The 26,916-nt window shown below is 32.9% G+C and overlaps 1 protein-coding gene across 6 annotated transcripts in view; it reads right to left on the bottom strand.

Annotated features, from left to right (window-relative positions):
- LOC124366933 (formin-like protein 7) overlaps positions 1-26,916 on the bottom strand; it is a 92,341-nt gene that overhangs the window by 31,508 nt on the left and 33,917 nt on the right. For 3 of the 6 annotated variants that reach the window (XM_046823552.1, XM_046823545.1, XM_046823561.1), the window contains exons 2-4: positions 16,145-16,188; positions 14,473-14,535; positions 13,164-13,331 (exon numbers count right to left, since the gene is read on the bottom strand). In XM_046823552.1, coding sequence (XP_046679508.1) covers positions 13,164-13,331; positions 14,473-14,535; positions 16,145-16,175 — 262 coding nt within the window. In that variant the 5' untranslated portion in view covers positions 16,176-16,188. Of the gene's footprint in view, positions 1-12,554; positions 12,595-13,114; positions 13,332-14,472; positions 14,536-16,144; positions 16,189-26,916 lie in introns of those variants that run through there. The other 3 variants (XM_046823569.1, XM_046823577.1, XM_046823587.1) reach the window with 3 other exon arrangements.

Raw genomic sequence — 26,916 nt, 5'->3', positions numbered from 1 at the left:
TATTAGTTGAAAATAATAAATAAAGAACTACATTTTTACAAAATGCTTATAATTTTGTTTACAAAAGGTGTACTATTTGAATAAGGCCATACCTATTTGTTTGAAAGTTTTATATACAAAACTATACAGTATATTAAACGTAAATGTATGTGAAATCTATAAATAAATGTATGTAGAATAATCTAGCTACTATGTAGAAGCTATATATGTAGAATTAATTTCATTACTACTATGACCTACTACATCACAAACTTAGGTAACTAGACCATGAAAATATTAAAAAAACATATGTAGGTAGTTTAAAATATTTGCAATAATTATTCTATATTTGTGTTTTTGTTACTTTTTTATAAGAAGACTAATAATTTCACTTAATATGTGACGTGTACAGCATCAGAATCATCACTCCGACCAAAGTTATTGTCACTGTCCTCACTAATGTTATCCTCTAATAGTATCATAACTGTGCTACCTGTTAGGTTCATTTTGTAGTATTAAAACAAACAACAAATCTACAATAAAACAATACAAATTACTTCACAAATAACAACAAAAATAAAAACAATACCAGATATACACATATGGAAGATAAAAAAAACTCAAACGGCACACTGAAACTCAAGATAAAAAATACTACTCAGCTGATAGTTGGTAAAAATTATGGCCAGTGGTGGTGGGGGGTTGATACCTATTGTCGCAAACTAAATTTACACGGATGCCAAAAATTCCCATGGCAAACTTAAACCAAGAAATACAAAAAATTAAATTTGTGTGGGTTCAGAGGATCCCCGTGTGACCTTTGAAGGTAAAATATACTTAATGCACTTAGTGTCATGACAAAAAGTGCCCAGATGTAAAATATACAGTATTATGTATTGTGAGGTTAAAAAAATTTAAAGTAAGTTTAAATTATTTTGTGAAAAAACATATTTAGTATTATTTCTAGTAATTTAATACTTATTGTTTCATAATATACAAAACTTTAAATGATTTGATACGGAATGTATTTCAAGCATTTATAAAATTACTAATATAGATCTTTTAAAACTTGTAAAATTTCTAAATAGTTTTCTTTTCAAATAACCTAAAATATTAATTTACAATTAGATAAAATAAGTAGAATTTAATTAATTTTGAATTACTAATACCCACTTTCATCACTTTCCCAATCATCACTGCCATCATCAATCTGACTTACACTGTTGATTTTACCAATTATAGTGTAAATTTCAGCCATTTTAACTGCTCCATCTGAACAAATTATTCATAAACAAAACAATATCATTTTGAATGGCTAAAATACATTTTCATAACAACATTGTTAGTATTTATGTAACTCCATTCCAAATCACTTTGTTATAAACATATGATAAGAATTTGACACATGTTCAATTGCATCTAACTGGTAGTATTGAAGCTATAACTGAATTAACCTGATCCACATCGTAAACAGTAATTATTTAGATACAAAACTAATTGAATCTGTGTTTTAGTTTATTAGGTATTTTATTATATCTAATAGCTTGATAAAATAATTAGAAGAAAAATTAATCCCTCTACAAATATAACATAATTTTGCACTTCCTTGAATAGAAGAAAACCTAAGTTACAATGAATTTTGTAACAATAAAAATAAATCAATTTAAGGAACTCTTTAAAAATAATAATAATAATAATTTTGTAAAAACAAAACCGAAATGAACAGCAGTTTTGTCTAAAAAATATATTTTTATAATGATTTTTACACACACATAATGTATTCAGATATATTGAACTTACAAAGAGAAACCGTAAGTTGAGAAAATTTTGTTGGTGTACAGCAATTATTTTGCCATTTATGTTCCAACAGATTATGATACTTTTCTGTTCCCATTGATGATGACTATGTCAAGGAACTTGGTCAGATTTATTCACATTTCTCTGACGCTCTTCATTGTGCTAGTATCCATATTCAAAGTTTTAAATTTAGAAGTAAGTGGGGGCATTTCACAAGTCAAATGTCAAAGTACGAGTATATGGAAGCAAGATGCAACTGTGAACCAGCCACAGTCGCTCACAGACAGAAATGCAGTCACAGTAGCCTTAATTATATTTTAATCTAAAGTCTTACCTTTTCAGAACTATTATTTGTATTGTAACAAAGAAAACGTATTTCTATTTAAGTTTGATATACTATAAATTCTGGACATTGCCATTGTATGTTTCAATAACAGAACACCATCTTTCGAGAATTAAAATCCATACTTTTCTTCTGAGGTGTCAAAAAACCTTAAACCATAATTAATTACGAAAAAAAAAAAACAACTAATCAAAGTATAGTGATGCACTGTCAAAAGAGTTTTTTTAGTACTCATTAATAATTGATTAAAACAATGAACTTTTTTTAATTTGGTATCTTATTGGAAAAAATATGAAGTGTTATTCAATCAGCAAATAGGAAAAATAGAGTATGAAATTCTTACTTGTGCTACCATTTGTAAAATTACATTAGTTTATTTTGCCCATATACACTCTCATGGTAAACACAATTTAAGAAAAGTTTAGATAATATTCTTAAAATAAAGAAAAAACCATTAAGAGCTAGTCTAAAACTTAAATGTATGAGATTCAGTAAAATATTTTTACAGAGTTAAATATTTAAACAGTTTATAGGTTGTATATATTTGAATCTGTTGTTTTTTTAAGTGTCACGAATATATGAAAAACGGCAGACCGCATTCATATAACATGTGCATGTGTCTATATGTGTAATTTTACAAGAGCTTATATTTTTTATGATGTTTAAAAACGTCCTGAAAAGTAGTGAACCAGAGGATAGAAATGTTCAACTTCTAACATGGTACTAGATCATGGGTTATTGAATTACAATTAATAGCTAATATCATAGTATACTCAGGATTATTAAATTATAATAAGTACACTGATATGTTAAACAAACAGAATCTAAGCAGGTGCACAAACACACACCAAACTAAATTAAATTATACGTTAAGATATAAGAGAGGTTGAGCATGCTTAAGTCTTACGTGGTTAAACTTACAATTATTGTGCCTCATTAATAAACAAATATTATGGAGTGAACCAGTCAAGTAAAACAATAAAAGTAGTAGAGGTTTTAAAACATGGTTGGAGGGAGAAGTATATTTAATGAAAATGCTTCTTTATTATCATCTAAACAAGTCAAAGACATCAAAGCAACATTTTATTTAAGAAAGTACAAAATAAGATCCACATAAGTATTCTGGCACTTTTTTAACACAAAATCAAGTACTAGAAAATTGGTTAAATATAAAATATGTTAATAAAAAAATTCATGAGCACTGTTTTTTATGACAAATTAATTATAGCACACAATTATAGAATCAGGGTGTCCAGTAATGATCAAATCTAAAATTCAAGCACATTTCAAGGTTTTCAAGGCTCAAAATTATAAAATTCAAGGCTATAGTCGCCGGTTTACTTTTGGCTCTTTATCGGTAACTAACAATTTTACAAGCCAAAATCAAGTCACAAAATAGTGTTTACTTTCCATGTAACAATAAAGATTTCTCAAATATTTAAGGCCTAATAACAGCATTATGATATTTTAAAATAACTGCTTAAAAGAATACATACCTTTATTTTAGACGATGCACAAAGATAGTAGGCCCCTCTGTTTAAATTACTAATGTCCTTATACATTATAACAACATTTTATAATTCGTTATTTAAAAATCTACAGTAAATGAGGTTTTTTTTTCATTACCTATAACTGAACTTCCTTGTGTTCAAAAACATTGAACAGTAATCGTACCTATAAAATATGTTAATTTAATTATTTAAACAATACTATGCTTAATGTGGCATTTAATTTAGTTTAAAATGAATTTCAGTGTAATGTTAGTATTAAAAATATAGTAAAAAAACGTTGTAGGCCTATAAAAAATTATGATAAAGTACCAAAGCCTAATTTTAATGTTTATATTGTAACAGTTTGTTACAATACATTTTAATATCCAAATAGGTAAACGATTTCGATTTTTTATTTGAAGTCTGAAAACAAACCCTCAAAAACACAGGATAGTAAAGAAACAGTTTTTACTTTTAAATTAAAGAAGTTTTACTTACACCTTAAACATCAAACCCAATACTATTCTAAACCAGTTGAGGGTTAGGTTAGTTATAGGTGAATTAAGTTTCATAAAAACAAAAATAACTGTTAAAATAAATAAAAATATATTAATATTCATTTTGTAAAAACGGATTAAACTCAAAAAGTCCAAAACATGGGCATATTCAAATGTTGAACCCTTTTTTAACAATTTATTTTGTGTTAAAAAATAAATTTGTCACAGAAAAAAGTTTTACTCTTTTTAGAAAACATGTGTAAAAGTTATAAAACTTTTAAAAATTGAATTACTAACGATGTATTGCACCTTTACTCATTGCACAAATTAATTTAAACAAATAAGGGTATTGATAATAAGTAAAAATGAAAACAACCATTAATAGTATAGCAAGGGTAAATAAACACCTAGATTACTAAAAAAGTGTTGTATTAATTATATATCTCAAATAAATTTAAAATAAATCCTATAGGCATCCAATTGTACACCATTAATGATCACATGATCACGTTTTTTCGATTACCTTAAATTGAAACATTTAATATTCATCACTATGTTTCAAAGAATTGGCAACCTCTTCAAACATGCGAAATTTATAAACACAATAGATAGTCACGTAGGTTATTTAGCCACTCTTCAAATTACTTTAACTTCAAGCGTATATAAATGTCATCTCTCGCCAAACGTACTACAACGCCATTTTTGGCGACTGCAACGAGAACCAGTTACTTCCAAATTTTCCTTTGTATTCTGCCAATTTCACATTGATGTGAACATAATCGAACTGTTGCTTCAATACCTTCATTCGTGTTAAGCACGGAGTCCACTGCGACCGGCCCCGGTCCAGCCCAGCCCGGAATTTTATTACTCTGTCTCAAAATGCATACATACTGCCGGCCGCAGTGAGCGGGTGTCCCTTTGATTGCGTGTATTTCGACATCACAAAAAGGCCGGGCCGAGCCGGCTGCAGTGAGCAGGTGTCCATTTGATTGCGTGTATTTCGACTTCACAAAAAGGCCGGGCCGTGCCGGCCGCAGTGTGCGGGTGCCCATTTGATTGCGTGTATTTCGACAAAAAAGGCCGGGACCGGTTGCAGTTGGCGGGTGTCCATTTGATTGCATGTATTTCGACTTCACAAAAAGGCCGGGCCGGGCCGCCCGCCGTTGGTGGGTGTCCATTTGATTGCGTGTATTTCGACTTCACAAAAAGGCCGGGCCGTGCCGGCCGCAGTGTGCGGGTGTCCCCCTTTGATTGCGTGTATTTCGACATCACAAAAAGGCCGGGCCGGGCCGGCTGCAGTGAGCGGGTGTCCATTTGATTGCGTGTATTTTCGACTTCACAAAAAGGCCGGGCCGTGCCGCCGCAGTGTGCGGGTGCCCATTTGATTGCGTGTATTTCGACAAAAAGGCCGGGACGGTTGCAGTTAGCAGGTTTCCATTTGATTGCATGTATTTCGACTTCACAAAAAGGCCGGGCCGCCCGCAGTTGGTGGTGGTGCCCCATTTGATTGCGTGTATTTCGACAAAAAAAGGCCGGGACGGCCGCCCGCAGTTGGCGGGTGTCCATTTGATTGCATGTATTTCGACTTCACAAAAAGGCCGGGCCGGGCCGCCCGCAGTTGGTGGGTGTCCATTTGATTGCGTGTATTTCGACTTCACAAAAAGGCCGGGCCGGGCCGCCCGCAGTGTTTCGGGTGCCCATTTGATTGCGTGTAATTTCGACAAAAAAAGGCCGGGGACGGTTTGCAGTTGGCGGGTGTCCATTTGATTGCATGTATTTCGACTTCACAAAAAGGGCCGGGCCGGGCCGCCCGCAGTTGGTGGGTGTCCCATTTGATTGCGTGTATTTCGACTTTCAAAAAGGCCAGGCCGGGCCGCCCGCCGTTGGTGGGTGTCCATTTGATTGCGTGTATTTCGACTTCACAAAAAGGCCGGGCCGTGCCGGCCCGCAGTGGGCGGGTGTCCATTTGATTGCGTGTATTTCGACTCTCAAAAAGGCCGGACGGTTGCAGTTAGCGGGTGTCCATTTGATTGCATGTATTTCGACTTCTCAAAAAGGCCTGCCGGGCCGCCCGCCCCGCAGTTGGTGGGTGTCCATTTGATTGCGTGTATTTCGACTTCTCAAAAAGGCCAGGCCGGGCCGCCCGCCGTTGGTGGTGTGTCCATTTGATTGCGTGTATTTCGACTTCACAAAAAGGCCGTGCCGGGCCGCCCGCATGTTCGGGGTGTCCATTTGATTGCGTGTATTTCGACTTCTCAAAAAGGCCGGGACGGTTGCAGTTAGCGGGTGTCCATTTGATTGCATGTATTTCGACTTCTCAAAAAGGCCGGGCCGGGCCGCCCGCAGTTGGTGGGTGTCCATTTGATTGCGTGTATTTCGACTTCTCAAAAAGGCCAGGCCGGGCCGCCCGCAGTTGGTGGGTGTCCATTTGATTGCGTGTATTTCGACTTCACAAAAAGGCCGGGCCGGGCCGCCCGCAGTGTTCGGGTGCCCATTTGATTTGCATGTATTTCGACTTCACAAAAAGGCAGGGCCGGGCCGCCTGCAGTTGGTGGGTGTCCATTTGATTTGCGTGTATTTCGACTCCACAAAAAGGCCGGGCCGGGCCGCCCGCAGTTGGTGGGTGTCCATTTGATTGCGTGTATTTCGACTTCACAAAAAGGCCGGGCCGGGCCGCCCGCAGTGTTCGGGTGCCCATTTGATTGCGTGTATTTCGACTTCACAAAAAGGCCGGGCCGGGCCGCCCGCAGTGTTCGGGTGCCCATTTGATTGCGTGTATTTCGACAAAAAAAAACCGGGGACGGTTGCAGTTGGCGGGTGTCCCATTTTGATTGCATGTATTTCGACTTCACAAAAAGGCAGGGCCGGGCCGCCTGCAGTTGGTGGGTGTCCATTTGATTGCGTGTATTTCGACTCACAAAAAGGCCGGGCCGGGCCGCCCGCCGTTGGTGGGTGTCATTTGATTTCGGACAAAAAGGCCGGGACGGTTGCAGTTGGTGGGTGTCCATTTGATTGCATATATTTCGACTTCACAAAAAGGCCGGGCCGGGCCGCCCCGCCGTTGGTGGGTATCCATTTTGATTTCGACAAAACGGCCGGGACCGGTTTGCAGTTGGCGGGTGTCCATTTGATTGCATGTATTTCGACTTCACAAAAAGGCCGGGCCCGTGCCAGCAGTTAGGGCGGGTGTCCATTTGATTGCGTGTATTTCGACTTTCTCAAAAAGGCCAGGCCGGGCCGCCCGCCGTTGGTGGGTGTCCATTTGATTGCATGTATTTCGACCTCACAAAAAGGCCGGGCCGTGCCGGCCGCAGTGGGCGGGTGTCATTTGATTGCGTGTATTTCGACAAAAAGGCCGGACGGTTGCAGTTAGCGGGTGTCCATTTGATTGCATGTATTTCGACTTCACAAAAGGCCGGGGTCGCCCGCAGTTTGGTGGGTGTTCCATTTGATTGCGTGTATTTCGAGTTCACAAAAAAAGGCCGGGTCCGTGCCGGCCGAGTTGGGCGGGTGTGTCCATGATTGCGTGTGTATTTAGACTTCACAAAAAGGCCGGGCCAGGCCGCCCGCAGTGGGCGGGTGTCCATTTGATTAAGTGTATTTCGACAAAAAGGCCGGGACGGTTGCAGTGGGCGCCTTGTATTAGTAACGGCAGCGGCGTTAAAAAAATGAAAACTCCCGATTTTCTATAAAATACAAGCATAATTCCCGCCTTATTCAAGGCAGGTAAAATTCAAGCATAATTCCCGCTCTTCCCGATTTTTCAAGGCTGCTGGACACCCTGATAGAATCTCACATGCTTATCATGCTTGCCTGAAATGTAAACGAATTTGAGTTGGAATTAAGTACCACCACTACTCATGTTTACCTAGTTTAAGATAGTTGTATTAAATTAGTAAGATTGTTATTGTTTTGTACAAGCTCTAATCAAATATTTTAAATAATTTACCAAGACAATTCAAACAATACATTTTGTTTGTTAACATTAAGGGCCAACTCAAATCAATTAAAATTTACTTTACAATTTTATTTACTTCTCTATTTCTTTTAACATATCCTGGTTAAAGAAATAATAAGTAAATTGTTAGTATACTGTTAATTCAAAATAAAACTGAATTTGGTGTACATTTATATAGCTTCACATAACTTGACCAAAATTTATTTTAATATATTTTGTATTTATAAAAATAACTTTATTTTATTGTAAGTGTTCATTAATTGTTTTGAACTATGCTGATGTAATTTAGTAACACTTTGTCTTCATTTTAAAGATAATTAATATTCATCCAAATGCTTTAATGTACTTTATTGTTTACATACTCAAAACATTTACACTTTTTGTTAATACAAAAAAAGAGAGCAAAAAAGACAATTAGGTGTGTATTTATTATAAGATGAGACATCTCCCATAATACTACTATCAAATATAAGAGCACAAAAAAGCATGAGGTGTAACATTATTCTTATGTGGAAAAACATAAGGTCGTTTCATTATAGCCGGTTATTAACCTGAGTATGAGAAAGTGATTCCAAAAAAGAGTAGACATGCCAGCACATTATAATCAGCTGTTTTGTTAGTTCCACTGTAGGCATTGGGCTCATTCTATCCGTAGAAGTTGCAACTATTCTGCAACTAACATGAACACTGGAAGCACCTGTTACTCAACAGGGTATTTCTCTATAGCGAATCTACAATGGACTGTATGACAGCCTATTTTCGTTGAGTTATTATCTGTTATGTACACATCCGAGGTTTGAACTGTATTACACCATGAACAGCTTTTTAGATTTTTTACCTTGATAACCATGTTTAGTCAGTTTTATATGTTTTTGACTTTGGTGTATGACACAACTATATCGATCAAAGATAGTTATTACAATTGTTTTACTTAGTATTTTTGTAGTACTCTTCTATAAGGTGTAATTTTTATCATATAAAAAAGGAAACTAATTTAACTTTTTTGGAACAGTTTCATATTTTTATAATATATAAAGCATGATTAAAAATGAGGAAAATTGAATGAGAATTTTTAAATTTTTTTGAGGTTGGACAGTGGCCGATGGCCACACTCCTTTGACAGGCAACAGTTTTGACAAAACAGGGCTGAAATTTGACAAAACAGCTAATTATAATGTGCAGACACATCCACACCCTAAAACACAGGTTAAATGACAGTGCACACACATACAGTGTTATTTGGATAATGTTTGCAATGTACAGATTAAAATTTAACTGTCCACAGATACATTTAAATCAACACATTAAATAGAGTTAGTTGGCTTAATAAATAAATACATTTTAATAAAAGTACTTTAGATATTTTCCAGCTGTCCTGACATGGCTGCTGATGACAATGATAAAAACAATGATTACTGATGACTCAAAAACTGTTCTACACATTGCTGAAAATTATATAATTGATCATTCATCTTAGTGAATCCAAGCTAAACTTTTTTGCATCCTAAAACAACTTTGATACAACTTCTAGAATGCATTCTGACAAACATAAAACATGTCACTGGCTATTTTAACACCACAACTAAAATACAGTTACAACAATTTTAACTATCTATGTACATTTCTTTAGTTTCTTTTTAAGTAATGGTAAACAAAAGTGTAAAGAAATAAGAAAAAACAATCAATGTGCAATACAGGCAATTATCATTAAACCTGGAATTGAATGGTTAATTTTTGTTTTAAATTATAAAGCAATAGATTTGAAAAAGCCTTGTTACATTATTAAATATTAAAATGCAATATCTATATTATCTTTTTATCCTATCTCTGTCAACTCCATTCACTCAATTTACATGCAGTTACTCTCCCCCCCCCCACCACCACCACCACCACCACCACCACCACCACCACCACCACCACCACCACAACAAATATGAGACCATCACTTCTACTAAGCCTGTAGTGGAAGGGTCTTGACTTGAACCCCAAATCGATTGTGCTTATTAATATTTATGATATTACCAGGGAGAGAATTTCAAAATGCAGATGCAGCAAATGACTTATTAAGGATGTCCGATAAATTGGAAATGATAGTAAAGATGCACCTGTACGAGTTCTGCGTGCACTAATATCAGCCATACATTTTGAGCTAAATAACTTGGACAACCACTATGAATTATTGTGTGCAACAGTCTAAGTGCTGTAGGTGAATATCTCACAGTTATTTAAATTTTAATAGAGATAATTGTTCAAAAAAGGAGATACATAATCATCACGTTGTAAGCTGAAGTTGCACGCTGAGTTTTGTTAGCAAAGTCAATAGTCATGAATTATGTCATTAATCACAGTACCTGAAATAAGGAAAAATTAGAATGTTTACCAACATTACTTTGACATACAACAGCAAGTATTTAGCAAACCGCTTGAGCTCATTTATGCAGGCAAAAACTCTATTACATATAAGTGACACCTGGTTAGCCCATCTTCAGTTTTTAGTGATAATCATTCCCACGTTTTTACTTTTTCATTGTAAACTATTTTTTAGTTGTTCAGTATCAGTTTTGGAATAGTATTGATGTAGAGTTTAGTGATGAATATTTGGCCTATTAAAATGTTCATTTTGGTTTCATTTCGGGTTAGTCCATGTATGAAGTTCAGTTAGTCATTGAATTAATACCGGAGTTCAATAGTTGACACAAGAATCTATCTTGTTATGTAAAGTGGTGGTAAATTTGTAAATCGTCCACATACAAGATGGAACTTTATTCAATGTAAAGTGAAAATACAAGTGGTCAGAATCCCGGGGCACCCTCAGGTGACAGATCTTCACTTAGAGTAACTCCTTGTCGGTCTAAACACAGCCTGACAACCATCAGAGAAATCATACGATGATAATCAAAAGAGTGTTAAAAACACGGTGGAAGCTCTTGGAAAAGTCACAGTACATAGGTATGAGTTGAAACAAAAACTATAGTCAGTATCATATAGAAAATGGTAATTATTTCAACATGGGATCAAGATATTTATACTTGATGTAGAGTAACATAGAATACTGGGTTAAATCTGTTAAAATGGTACAAATTGCTCTTTAATGTAGATTTATCTTCCATCGGTTAAATAAAACCTTTTGATGACCAACAAATTTTGATTTTTGACATTTATATCAGGAATAAGCAGATTTGGTATAGCAAGAAAGACCAGGCTCAAATGTGTATGTTGTAGCATTTTTTTCAAACATAATTTATTTGAGTAAATATTTATATATTTACATGATTTCTTAAACATTTTAATTAGGGATAAAGTTCTCTAGATAATATATTTAACTAATACACATAAATAATATTATTATGAGTATACAGGGTGTTCACAAAAGGGTGTCACAAACTACTGTAGCTGATGGTACTCATCAGTTCAAACAAAAAATGTCTTATAAACATAGGTTGAAAACTGTTTTGTTTAACTGCTAACCGCCATTTTGTATGTTTAATAAAAATATTATTATCTCTAAAACTAGTCAAGCTAAAGAAACCAAATTTGACACATAGATTTAAATAAATAAAAGGAAAATAAGAAAAATAATTGTGCTATTTCTTTAATATAAACAAAATGGCATCTGTTTAAAATTGTAAAGTCAAAGAACAAAAAATCCGGTATAGTCATAAAAATTTACTAAATACCAACAATTTGAAAAATTTCATTAGATTCTAACAATACTTGTTTCAATGTAATCCGTCAATGAATCAGCAAGCATGACCACATTAAAGCTAAGCTTGCACAATCCAGCAACAGCAAACATTTTGTCTTTTGAATCCCTATCCCTACTTCAGACAATCCAAGTTTACAATCTACTTCACTATTGTGATCTGCATTTTTTCCTATCCATAGTAAAAGAGTCACTACTTATATTATGCACATTATATAAAGTCAAAATATTATGAAACAAACAACATACCAATGACAGCATTACAGTAATAATAATGTTTAAAAACAAAGAAAGTGGTGATCTAAGTAAACGAGAACAACAGAAGCTGTTCCAATATCCAATAGAGGAAACATAAGCTATATTGTAAGAAAAATTACTGCAAATAATGGCATTGGGCATACATAATACATATTCTACAAATACTAAGTACAAAACACACATACACACATTATATATAATGTCAAATTACAGAAAAATAAAAGCAGGTAGATCACCCACTTGGTCTTTCTTGTAGAATAAGCCATTACATATTTGATTAATATCACTTAACTTGTGAGATGTACTACACAGACAAGAAAATGTATAATTACATAATATAACTAAGTACACTACAGTGATAGGTGGGTAGTCTCCTTCTTGAACATTCGTTAAAAAATTAAAAGAGAACCAAAAAACCCATGCACCACAAAGGTTAGTGTAGTCTATGACTAGTGCAATCGTTACGGTATAGCGTTATACAGGGGACAGACAGCACATAAAGGTCAACACAGCCAAAGTGGCTACTTACTTTTAGATTCCTTTCCAAGCCCAGGGACATGAGAGCGCATCTGTTGGGTCAAATAATTATTTTTAAGTCTACTCATAGTAAACAAATATTTGTACATAGAAAAATATTCATGTTTTGTTACGTAAACTTGTAATTTAAACTCAATTCATGTAAACATTGAACATAAATTTAATGATGTAAATTTAAACATTACAAAATAAACAATAAAATACTATTGTGGTACTTCACTGGTATTTAATATTATTTTAAAATTTTACTGTTAATTAATGTTAGGATCACTTTAATATAACAGTAAGTGATGTGAAAGTGATTCTCGCACTATACTTTAAAAAGTTATCTCAAATCTAGGTCTGTAGTATTTTTTGTATATCCAAAAGTATTAAACCAATGGTAATGGAATTGGAGAATAATCATGTTAGTCACCAAAAGACTTTTAAGCAATTATATCTTACAATATCATCAATGTTCTTGTAAAAAATTGAAAGATGAAGAAATTGAGCCCTACACCACATTATTTTTGTTACAAGTACAGATTGTTTAATCAATCTAGCAATACATACAATTGAGAAACATGCTTCTAAGAGGGCAGGTCATGCGTTCAGTGTTCACCTGCGGGCCAACTATTCAGTAGGTTGAGGCTGACAGGCTTGAGAATAACTGAGGGTAGCGCTACGTGCTGCAGGTGATGATGTAAGAATTGGGACACAGAGGAGAACTCCAGCTGACACGAAATACACAGCAGAGGTTTCGCATCAGACTCCCATGGCGAAGAGTTACCTGAAACAATTTTAACCAGCATTGAAATGTAGGCTCTTCAGTTTCTATGGTTGAAACTGACAGCTTGATAATGACTAAGGGTTGTACTATGTGCTTCAGGTCTATATCTAAGAATTGGGACTCAAAACTTCATCTGATACGAGATGGATAAAAGAGATGTTTTTTATTAGAGTAACATGTAGAAGAATTACTTGTATTGTACAAGTTTTCTTACGAAAAGGACCAGCCATTTATAATAATTCAGCAACCATTATTCACTATGTACAGCAAAGCCCATCTAGTTTTTTTTTTATTTGTCACAATTTTCAAATACATATTTTTGTATTAATCAATTCAAAATTTTAAAATACACTGCAACTTGAATAATTGTAAAGTTATGGAACCAATACAAAAATTTGAATTATCAAAGAATTCTCATTCTTTATTAGCTGAGCATTTACAAAACTTATCACTCGATGGCCTGGAAAAATGTTATTTCTCTTTGTCTAACAAACCCAATATCTGGAAAAGGAACTGATTTATGGACATAAAGGGTCATTTCAATATAGGCCACATCGAGTTGATGAAGATGCATGTCACTCCATTGGATTTGGCTTGAACATTTTTACACTGGTCTTACAAGTAACGAATGGCATTTAGAAAATTATAGAATAAACAAATTTGTAAACTAACATGAGTGCTCTCCTTTGCAATTTTAACACATTATATAGAAACACATGTAATGAGGTTTCTGTACTTTGTTTGATACGTCAGTAAGACTTTCATTGCGTTTTATAAAGTCCATCAATGCAACGTTGTATTAGTTGATTTGTTTGTAGCCAAGATAAGCCTAACTCAGGGTGATACCTCTAGAATGGAATAAAATATAAACTTGAAATGTAGCAAAGTTATGTGATAGTGATCTGACACACACCCACCTTGTTATTATTGCTTAAAGATGTCAAAAGAAAGTTCGAATTATCCAAAATGTTACATTAAAAATGTTTGAAATTATCAAAGTTATTCTGTACAGTATTAGGCTAAACAACAGTAACAAAAAATAGGCTAAAACTTTGTTTTTACGAGAGGCCGAAGAGGAGAAGGCTTTGTTATGTTTGTTTGAATAGAGTTGCGTTTGTTATGGTATTTAATAATTTCTCACCTAAATCTTGGTCAAAGAGACAACTGTCAGTTTTAATATCAGTCAATCCCCAATCATTGATACCTGTGAACAAGGGTAAAAACCAATTAGACATAACCTATATACAAATAAAAATGTACATACCTGTAATAAACTATAATCCAAACATAACATATTTACATTTGAACATAGCAACTGGTCCATTGATGATGTGTAATACATATGTGTTACATTTTGTACCTTTTACACATGGTACACTTTACATGTTTTTGCATAATTGGAACTGCAAAACAAGAAAACAGCTTCTGATCTGCAAAACCTAACTAAATACATTGCACACATTCTATCAGTGAATTGTGTAAGTAACATCTCTGTAGACGTCAAAAAATATGCCGATCCCAAAATAATATAGATTATGCAATATAATTCAGTTAAAAACGTCAATCATGTAAAACTAAGAGATTTATACTCTAGAATTGTAAAGATGTAGTATTAGTTTTTATCTCTAACAACCAAATTTAATTTTCACTTATCAATTGACTTTTGTCTAAAAACAGGTAAAAACTTCTCCATTAGTACCTAATTTGACAATAGTCAAAAACATAAAAAGAAATTACACACATAATGTGGCTAAAGTGGGAAGTATGGTTATTCAATGTGAATGTTGAGTTTAGCTCCAGTTCACCTTCTTCTTAGTGCAGCACCTGGAATCTCATACTGTCAGACTTGAGTCTGGACATTTAGTCATGTTCGTCTGAAGAGATCCAAAAAAACAGTCATTGACGGACAGCAATGACAACCTGGCTTGTGACGCAGCGCTTTGATGACGACTTGGAACTGCAGGAGAGCGTGACTACCTGGTTGAAGTCTCAGGCGGCAGAATTTTATAACATTGGAATTTCAAAACTAGTTCACCATTATGATAAAAACCTATATTTAGATGGTAACTATGTTGAAAAACAGTATTTCAATCTCACTTTCAAATGTATACAATACAATTTTTTTCTTATACTTTGTTTTTTATTTGTATCAAGACCTAATCAACTTTCTGGATATGATCTCCAAGTACGATGGAGCAACAGAGTTTTCTACACATAACACAGCTATGGTGAGAAGGGTTGATCAATGTGAATGTTGATTTAATTTCCAGTTTACCTTCCTCTAAGTGCATCATTTGGAATCTGACGCTGTCACAATCATGTTCATCTGAATAAATAAACAAAATTGATAAAGCTCAAAATGAACTCTTTACAAAGTTTCGACAATAGAGACACTCAGACTAGAAAATATGGTGTAATCTAGTGGAATGATAACAATGTACCTACTACCAGTTTGATAATGCTGCTGCCCGAACATTTAAATACACCAAGTAATTTGTCTATTAGACAAACTAAACATTACATTTTACCAGCTTCTTATTGGAAACTAAATGCTTAATATATGATCAAACACTCCAATAAATGAAACATTTTTATTTTGTGAGGCCTTTCGTGTTCAATGAACACATCGTCAGACCCACATTACTTTACTTTTATTTCAGTTATGTGGGTCTGACGATGTGTTCATTGAGCACGAAAGGCCTCACAAAATAAAAATTTTTCATTTATTGGAGTGTTTGATCATAGCAAACTAAACATTTTTAACAGGGGAAACCACACGACTATAATAGCAGTTATAAAAAATCAGAACTTACCTTGATTGAATAGATCAATCTCTGCATTCATGACAGATCAGAGCCTGTAACAATAAACAGAATTTAATTTGTATACAATTCTGTAAACTTGTTAAACACATATTACAAATGTACAAGTTCTAATCCCATATAAGAAATAAGACCTTTAAATTCTTTGGTCACTTGTTAATGTTTTAACTTTATGTAGATGTTGAAATGTTTAATATAGTACGAGGAATGTAGCTGTGAGCGTGACTGGAGAAGGCCAAAGGTTAGTCATGCGTTAAAACATTGGTCTGTTTTTAATGTGTATAATTGAGAAGGTAAGTGATGGCAATATCTAGTCTATGTTTGCAGAAAAGTACACAGTTCTAACCCACACCATTCTACCACCCTCACTAGCGAAGGTTGCAGGTTACATGTCTCCTACTGTACCACATGTGATACCACATTAAAATGTCTTGTGGCACCATGAGAATGCTTTATATGCTTGGTCTAACTAAACAAAAATCACTCCCTAACAACATTTGTTGATTTTACTATGATAACATTATATGCTTTATATAATATGAATATCAATAGAAAGACAGCCATTTCAAGGAGAAATGAATTGCAAGTAGTAAGTTACTCATGCGGGGAGGCAAAATGTTGAAATTAACATTTTTAAATATTAAAAATGCACTCATTAAACTTAAATGACTTTTTATCACATTTCATAAGAAAAGTATTGTATTTTAACATAATAACTCTTGAATAACTTAATAAACAGAAAGGAAACTAGCAGCCAGTTGCAACTCGTTTAATATTATGAAAACAAAACAAAACATGTTTGCTACAAAATTTATCTTGACAATAAAGAAACATACTTTTACTGAGGAAGAACTTTCCTATGCAATGATGTAACACTTTCTTATTTGTATGTTCTTTTAAGTGGGTAGTCATTAGCAGGAATTTATTTTTGTATTGATACCTAACATTTTTATGCCTTACATTAAACAATTATTCAATAACCTGTACATTAAATTAAACTATGAAACATTTTAATTAATGTTAATGGCAAAATTTTGTTTAACAGGATGATTGCTATCAATAGCAAATTAAAGCTGCACCATCTCACCACTGAGATAGCTTTTAAAGTATGTTAACTAGTTGTTTCCTAAATCTAGGTTTAAGTTATATAGATTTTATACAGTTATTGTAAAGTACAAATAATTGTATTCCTAATAACACCTTGAGGCTGCTGCATAATCTAAATATTGTGTTGAGGCTGAGAATATAGAATTAGCCTTAATATAGAGTTCGTTTTAATTATGGAAAGTTTGTGAAGATAATTTTGTTATAAATTTGTATTGTTAGAAAAAAATCCTGATACCTTCAAAATACAATAGTGTATTCCAACATAAATTTTCCAAAATAGAGATGTATGTGAAGTCGGGTTGGTACCTGTCATTCTGAAGCTATGAAAATATGTTAATGGATACCACCTGAAACTGGTGAGATGAGGCACCAGAATTCAACATATTTTCATATCCTGAGGAAGTTATGAAAAGAGACATTCTTTTACTCTTGAAATTTATGGGGAGAAAATAATATACTCTTGGACATTGAAAAAATTATAGGGGCATATGGCATTTTGTATGATTATAAATATGTTTAACTTCCGTATATCGCAATATAATATTGACGGCAACATATTTAGAAGGGCTAAACTATATATTTTAATATAGTTTATGTATCTATTCAATATTATGAAATGAAATATGCCTTTATTCAAGAGGCGGAGTTAGGGCTATTTAACCCTCTATACCGCTCAACCTCACCCTCTCTCTCTAATATTATGTATGAACTTTACGAATAAAATAAATATATACTAAATTTAAATAATTATTTTAAACCTCATGCTGATCAAACAGAAAAAATACATATTTTTTATTAATTACTTACTGCCAACTGACCAAATCAGGTTTTATAGATAACTTGGCTACTTAGCTGCTCAGTGTGGCACTGGGAGTGAAAATGCTAAGTTCTAGTAGCCTATGAATAATTCTGGGCTAGGTTTAATGGATTATATACAAGAAATATTTCTGAAAACAGTAGTTGTTAATGAAATAGGTTTTATAACCTAAGTCTAAATAGAGGAGTTATATCATGTGCAGATCTGCTTCTTGCCCTGTTGAAATTTAAAATATGTAAGTTGCATATTATTAGAAGGTTTTCCTTAGACGCATTGAATTTAATGGTTAATATTGATGAAATTTAGTATACTATAACAGATGGACAGCAGTGGAAAATTAAACTGACAATTAATTAATATCTACATTATAACTTTATCAATGTTGCTTCCTTACGTACCACATGTACATTTTCAGACAGATTTTCATGATATAAATTTACAGGGTAATAAAAATAATGTCAAATACCCTAAATTACTATAATGTGAGATACATATAAAATGTTTAAATCTTTTTGACCCTGTAAGTGGTTTGGGAGATAATTAACTAATTTTAAGATAGCAAATATGAATAAAGAATGTATAGTATAATAACACGATACTTAAAAAATTGAGTTGTAATTTTCTAAAAAGGTTGCGTAATGAAACGATGGCAAGTTTGTATAGAAAAATATGAACGGTACTTCAGTATTATCCGGAGGCCACTATTTTTGGAAGAGTTTTTCTGACCGGAACTGAAAAAAGTACATTATTAATAAGAACAGACATTAGGACACACCACATACTCCTTCTTGTTGACAACAAATCCTTTTGGTAGGCATAAAACAAGAACTGTTCATCATAATGACATGTAATTTTCACTATAAATCAAATAAAGTCTGTTCTTTATAATAATGTAGTTTTTTAGGTCCCTGGTATGAAAACTCTTCCAAAAATAGTGGCCTCCAGCTAATACCAAAGTACCTAATGAACTTCCATGAACATGTAGCCTAGGCCTATTATGAAAGAAAAGAAATTTATACAACAGCTCACTAGTCATGGTTGACTTCTTTCGACCCCACATTTTTACTTTGTTTTAGTTTGCAATTCATTTATTTTGTGTTGGTTAAAGCCATGAAAACACATTTAATCCAAGATGCAAAGTTTTATATTTTAATAATCTAAATTAGCATTTGTGAATTAACAAATTGATAGATCATTTTTCATGAAATATTATCTTTCATTCGACATATCAAAAGATTAAATTATGAATTCTACAAACAAGCCTTCAATTCAGAAATCATAACTTAACGTAAGATTTCTCTATATTCACAGGAACATTTTATCCACTGGTCTACGATTTCCAAAACTGTAACAAATAACAGTAAAATTGGTTTAAATCAAAGAAAGAGTTGAACAAAATTCACTTTACTGTACATCCCCCAATAATATATTTCTTTTGAATTTTCAAATTTAAAATAAAATAAACTAAATATGTGATTCAATGGAATATGTACAGAATAACTGATAATACAAATTAATTCAATACATCTCGTCACGAACAGCAGCAACTAAATTCAATTCTACTCCATTATATTAGGTCTTATTACATATTTGTCTTATACAATTTTTTTTATAATGAGGTCTTTCAATAATACAGATATATATTTAAAATTATTGTCAAACTATTTTATTACTTTAAACTACTGATTTATAATTAACAAAATATTAATCACTGAACAAGTACCCTAGATTTAATACTCATTTTATAATGTAGGCCTATATGAAATCAACTTCAATAATAATTTGTTGTACCATTAACGACTTATCCATACCATATCAGAATCATACTTTCTTCTGTTTGTAATTATTGTAATTGAAAGCTGATTAACAATGACCCATGAGACCAAAATGATTCTACATTTTGATTACAGAAGATCAACACACAACTTTTTGATCCAAATTCATTAATTTAATTTATCACTTTTACCGTATCATGAAATTACAATCACTTACAGTATCATCCGCTCTCACAGACCTGAGGGAGGTTTTTTGCCGTTTTTAGGCTATTCTTGTTTTTTAGTTCAGATTTAAACACAAATTATATTTACAATTATTCCCTGTTGATAACAAAACTACAATTAATATTTTTAAAATTTTTATAGTTGCAAAAAATTTTAAAATTTAATAATTTGGGGAATTTAGGATGGAAAATAATATTCTAGAATACTGGTATAGCATAAAGCTGTATTTAAAAGTATCAGAAATACACATACATTTTTACCAAAGCAATTAAAACTATAAAAGGCATAAGTAGATACAAAAAAGTATCCACAGATTTTAGATATTCTGAACACATGAAATGCACAACTTTCTGCTGCACTCCAAACAGATGGGTTGTCCGCATTTGATACATTTGTAATTGGTTTTTCTTTCCTTAGTAGCTGGGCACTTGGAACATGTCTTCCGTTTTTCCAGTTTGTTACTAGGAAGGAACACATTCATTAGCATTTGCAGCTTCTGTTTTCCTATGTACTCCGTGATGACGCATCTAATGTCTCTTGGCAAATTTTTAATTTCTAAGCGTCTTGTCATGTGAGGCTTTATAAGTTTTAAGGTCAGACTTTATATGAATTCAAATCTTGTAATGAGTGGATTGTTACCTAAGGCTCTTGCTCTTGCAGTAGGCCCGGGTAATGGACCCCTCAAAATGTTATGTTGAGGTGTTCTGCGCTGCTTGCGTGGCACCTTTCCGCACCATACGCTACCATCTTTCCTCAAAAAGAAGTCATCTTCAGATTCCTGAACCAAATAATTTTCGACACTATAGTGGATGTCATCTTCATCTTCCAGTTGGGGTTCATCAACAGCAAAACTATCATCACTTTCACTTTGATTTAGTTCCTTATCAGACACTACATAGTTTGGATCTTCATCCGAATCGTCAACAGGTTCATCGTCACTATCGTCCCCTTCAACGTTATGTAGGAGTTGTAAAAGTTGCTCGTTAAATCTTCCATCGTTTACTCTTAAAATTTCTGAGTTACTCATGATTATAACAAGTTATAATAAAACATAAAAACTAATATATACAAACACGTAATAACTATTCACACTTTATCCGTATCACCCATTATAACAGACCGGTAGAATAGTTACAGTAACAGTATCGTCCAGTACAGTAGACCGAAGCGCTCACAAAATAACTGGACTGATTCAAGGTCAAACGCCCCAGACAAACTAAAACCAATTAAAAACGGCTCAGGAGAGACCGGTTGACAGCTACTGAGCGTGGAGGAGGCAACCGAACACCAATAGTGCCAATTTCAGAAACATTAAATTCCCCTCCGGTCTCACAGACCGGTGATACGGTAAAAGTGTTATATATCCTAAAACTTAAAATTCCTTCAATTTTGCATATTTTAAAAGCATCAAAACGTTTTTAGTAATTAGTTGTACTTTTACATAATTTAGCCCATTATGTATTTGTACTGCTCTTTTTCGAAAACTGACTACAATTAAATTATATTAAATTATTGAAACCTTGTTTCAAACATATTATTGTTTCTTTTTTTGGTACTTTGGCATTATCCGGAGACCACTAATTTATTTAGGTTGTTCTTACAGAGGACCTAAAATAACTAAATTATTAGAAAGAACACACTTTATTTGAATTGCTGTGAAAATTACATGTCAATATGATGATCAGATATTGTTTTCTACCTTCGAAAGGAAGCAATGACGGTGAGAATAAGGCCACGCTCTTCATATCTACTTTTTGTTATTACATGACATAAGTAGGTTTAGATTAGATTATCATAAATATGTTACTGTTAGTACCAAAGTTAAAGATAACTTTATGAGCTAAATTACTAACTAGCTTAACTAAATTTTGGTACTATCTTGAGGAAAGTTTTTCTTTGTTTGCCAGAAGTGCGGGATGACGATGAAGCCTGCACTGATGGTCATGGGCAATTCCGATTGGTACTTTCTTACAAATACAAAATTACTTATTGTTTGAGATATGGTTTACATGTATAACAACAGTCAATCTAATTACAATTTATACCATGTTAATAATGTTAAATGTATTGTACAGTTACATAATTAAACATTTTTAGTTAAAATTATTAAACTGTGTCTTAGGTTAATATTTTAAAACTATTGCTTGCTTTGCAAGACAAGCTGAATGCAAAATAGTAAGTTTCACTAGTCAACTAACATCATAATCATGATCATCCAACTTCACACCACCCTGCACTTCTAGGGAAAAAACATCTCTCAAGATAATATCTAAATTCAAGATCAGATCATGTGAGCACTCATACACAAGTAGATTTAGTCTCAGTCTACTTGCAACTTAGTAACTTCATTTCAGCAACAGCATGATGCTAATATAAAGATTGGATTGGTTGGTAACAGGTAACATTAACAAAATACCTCAACACGTTAGTTTGTAGTAGGTTATTGACAAATAACAGTATTTCCCATCTCTAACGGCTATTAATCAAATACCATACAAGATTAAACTTTGAATTAATTTGGAACAATAGTGTCGAACTGAAACTTACGTTGAAGACCAGGATTTAAGCTGCGATCATGATTGCCGCATTTTGCGAAACGAGCAGAGATAATGTGACGCTGTTGAGAAAAGTTCTCGCAAAATTGTCATGAAAGCGAGAAAGAACAACTAACCGCAAAAAGTACATCGCATTATGCAGCCTTAAAAATTTAGTTTTTCAATGATACTATAAGATCATATATTCTGTCATTACATTTAATTTCATGTAGTATATAAAATATTAGACACTGTGTTGGAAAACGCCTGCCTACTCTCTGATCATAAAGTATAGATGTACCTGAGTCTGAACACTAAACGCAAACTAGCTAATAGACCTAAAATTACAGGAGTTAGGCTACATTAGAATTTAGTTTGTTTATTTCTGCGTCTAAACATATAAAGCAAATTATTTACAAACAATAAACAAGTTCTGTATCTGTAAGGATATAAAAAGGATCCGGTTTTTGGCGCTTTACTACTAAACTGCGATTTAGAACATTAATTATTCAGTAGAGGCCCAAAGCCCATATGAAAAAATCTGATAAGAAATGGTCAAATATATTAACCCTTTGAACCCCAGGCGACGATATATCGTCGCCAATGAAGACGCGAGAATCCCCAGGCGACGTAATATCGTCGCCATGGTATATGCGTTTAACCCTTAGCGAGCCACAAATAAATAACCAAAACTACTCCTAAGAGCCATACACCTTGAAAATAAAAAAAATTCCCACATACCAAAACTAATTTTTTTTATAATTCTTATAACATAAGAGGTAAAAAACGACAAAATATTTTTTTTCACTCTTTATTGTTATTTTACAGCCAAAAATGGTAAAATCATAATTTCACTGAAAAAAATTAATTTTGACATTCTATGTGTTCATATATAAAATTAACAATAGTTGAACACAATGAATTATTGTAATATTTTACAAAAAAACAAGCATATAGTAATTTTTATTTAGAGAAAATATCAAGAATATAGTAAAAATGTATATATACAAATTAAATAAAAGCAATGAAACTAAAAAAATTTCTATTTTCCAAGTATAAAATAAAGAACACACTACATTTTATAATATTATAACATGAGAAAACTTATAAATGATACTTATTGAAAGTGAGCTACATATATGTGATCCTTAGGCGTAGGTTTGTTGTGTGAGTTACAGCTCAAAACACAGATCAGGATGCAAGGCAGGCTTCGACGTGCACGTCTTGCACACAATAAAGCCCTACATCACAATAATAATACATAAACTACACTGTACTTTGATTAAAAATAATGATTAACATAAAAATTGAAAATATAAAATACGCGGATCAAAAATGGAAGGGCGAATAAACGTCTAACCTCACGGTAGGCTACAGGCAGACTGAGCGCGCGTCAGTAGACGTCGTTGGCTCTGTGGGAGACTATGAACATCTGACCGCCCGTTATTTTGTCGCTCGAACAAGAGCCGTGACCTTCAAAATAGACACAAACGGTTGTCCCTTGTTTAAATAAACCTTGTTTAACAGTTTTTTACTAAGTTTGTTACCCAGAAATACTTTTAAATAATATTAAAGAAAAAAATTGATTTTGTGTCAGTGGATGTTGTTGGCTTTTAGTGCTAGTTTAGGCATGACGTCTAGTAACGTCATTGGCTCGGAACGGGTTAATACATATTTATGAGTATTTTAGTAAAATACTAATTTTTTTAAAGTAATATAGTGTATTTAAAATAACATCTATGCTCAACAAAATATGTTACTCTTTGTTGCTACGTAGCTGTTGCCACCACGCCATTTCTACTCCACAGCTGTATTTGTTTACAAAGCGGTCTAATGTTACGTATATTGTCTTTGTGCGCGTGAATTGAGTTAAATGTTGTAATTGAGGACTGTTTTTAGTCACTTTTTCGTTAGTTTTAATCTTACAGTAATAATCAGTTCTGTGAACAATGAGTGACAACATTGTAAATCACCCGAGTTAATTGGACAGACAACTGGATGTTGACCTATCAGTTGACGATTGGTCTGACGTCTCATCAATTTTGTGATGACACTGATGTTGATCCTACCTATAGGCCAACTATCTCGGACTCAGATGACGAAGAAATGCCATTTAGTCAGCTATCTACTTCTCGCGGTAACGCCACCTCTAGGCCTACTCCGGACAATGACCAACCGGCCTTAATGAGATCGTGGTTGCATAATCTTTATCTTTAGAGATATCAATATAATTGTTTTTGTACATACATGAAACTAAATTTAGAAAAATAAAATGTGGGTGCCCATAGTAAAAATTTTTCTTATTTTTGAATTAAAAAATCTTAAAATCTATCTTTTTACCTAAAAATCTATATACATATATTTTAAAGTTATTTTAATGTTGTTAAACAATTTTTTATACTTCAGACTAAAATTTTTCTGTGTATACAATTTTATTCTGGACATTTTGGTGTGTAATACAAGACAATAGCATAAAAAATAGCAAAAGTATTAATTTTTTACGAACAGTATGCAATACAGTTGTTTCTGCTCCGGGGATTCTCTGTAGTTCTTAGGTCAAATGGTTTTGGAACGTTTTTCTCATCATCAATATTTTGGTCTGGGGTTCAAAGGGTTAAAACAATATTTAATTTATTACAGCTTCTTTTGGCAGTTAAGTGCGCGAGTGATCACACAATCATCGTAACACTACCCTTGACAGTCCGACAGTTCACACGTTCCAACAAGAAGGTGTCAGCCAAGGTAAATTAACAAAATCTGTTTAATTAATGTGGGATTAAAAACTATAGTTTTAAATTGTGTGTACAAAAATAAATTACCTTTAAAATAAAATGATGACTAAAAACTCAATAACGTGACCAATACAGAGTTGTTTTAAACAAAACCGGTTATTAATAAATATTAAAATGGTTTTCACAACCACTTTTATCCATACAATTCTAAAATTAGATGTTCCTAATTAATACACTTGTACATATCTTACATAAAACTGTAGTCTTAATAGGATTGAAAGTTTTCCTAGTTTGAATGTTAAAAATTTCTGTTTTGTTAAAAATACCAAAAATAGCTCCACATTTCATTCTTACCGACATATAAACTTAAATTTTATGTTTGTAAACAATTTGTTGTCTATGTTTAAACACAGAAATAAACAAGCTAAATTTAACTCCCGTAATTTTTAATAAACAAAATTAAAACATTTTAACATTCGTAAAAGGTTAGGCACAACCAATTCCTTAACGTTTCTATTGAAGGTACTAATAGAAAGGAATCAATTTAAATGAGGTTTAAATTTTGGTGTTTACAAAACAAAGAAGGCTAAATATCTAATGATGCCGGTAGGGCCTAGTTTTTAAAAGATAAAACTGATATTAAAAGTAAGCCTAACTTATTTTGTAAAAAATATAAAAAACATAGTATATATTTTATTTTTGTATTTCATTAGTTTAAAAAAACATTTTTACAATAAATTTTAAATTGTATTTTCTAACTAATCTGATTTTAGCTAAACCTTCTTGCAAAAATCTTTATTATTGAGGTTCTAAATATATTACACAAATAACAGTATATTTATTCATGTAAATATTAGTTCTGTAGGCTAAATTATTATAGAACTTACTAGAATAGTATTATAGACGGTTTTCCTGTAAGTATTATTGGAATTTCCGCTGAACACCAACGCTATTAAGAAGTGCTAAAGGACAAATATTTGAGCGGCTGCAGTATAATAAGAGGCCACCACCACAATAGAATCATAGTGCACTTTAAACAGTAAAAAGTAATTGAATGTTAAACAGTTTTGTTTGTTACATTTTATAGATACACAGCATAGATAGTTTTTATATAATGTAATTCGTATCAACATTTTTGTTTCTATAGTTTAGATAATCATAAATATGGTTCTATTGTGATGGTGGCCTCTTATTATACTGTAGCCAAGATTGTATGATAATGAAGCTATATTTTGATATGTAACAAAAATAAACACATTTTAGGGTATAGAAAATAATACAACTTTATTTATACCACGTTTGAGCAGCGTAATACTTACAATTACTTTACAGGAAAACATGTCTGAGATACACAACATTTAAATCGATATTTGATTCCATTCGAATTTTGGGCGCTTATCACAATGCACCCGCCTGTTGTTTTACTCCTTTCACACCACACTCTTTTTAGTAATTATTTATTTTAACAACCAGGCCACTTCACAATGTTTGTTGTTTTTTTTTTTTCAAAGGGAAAATGGTTTTAAAAATTAATTATTCGATTCACCTCATGGTGAATATTCCTTCTGGAAAT

This window comes from Homalodisca vitripennis, chromosome 1, assembly GCF_021130785.1.
Source record: "Homalodisca vitripennis isolate AUS2020 chromosome 1, UT_GWSS_2.1, whole genome shotgun sequence".
NCBI lineage: Eukaryota > Metazoa > Arthropoda > Insecta > Hemiptera > Cicadellidae > Homalodisca > Homalodisca vitripennis.
Note: the sequence above shows the minus strand (reverse complement) of the source record. Positions and strands in the feature narration are given on the sequence as shown.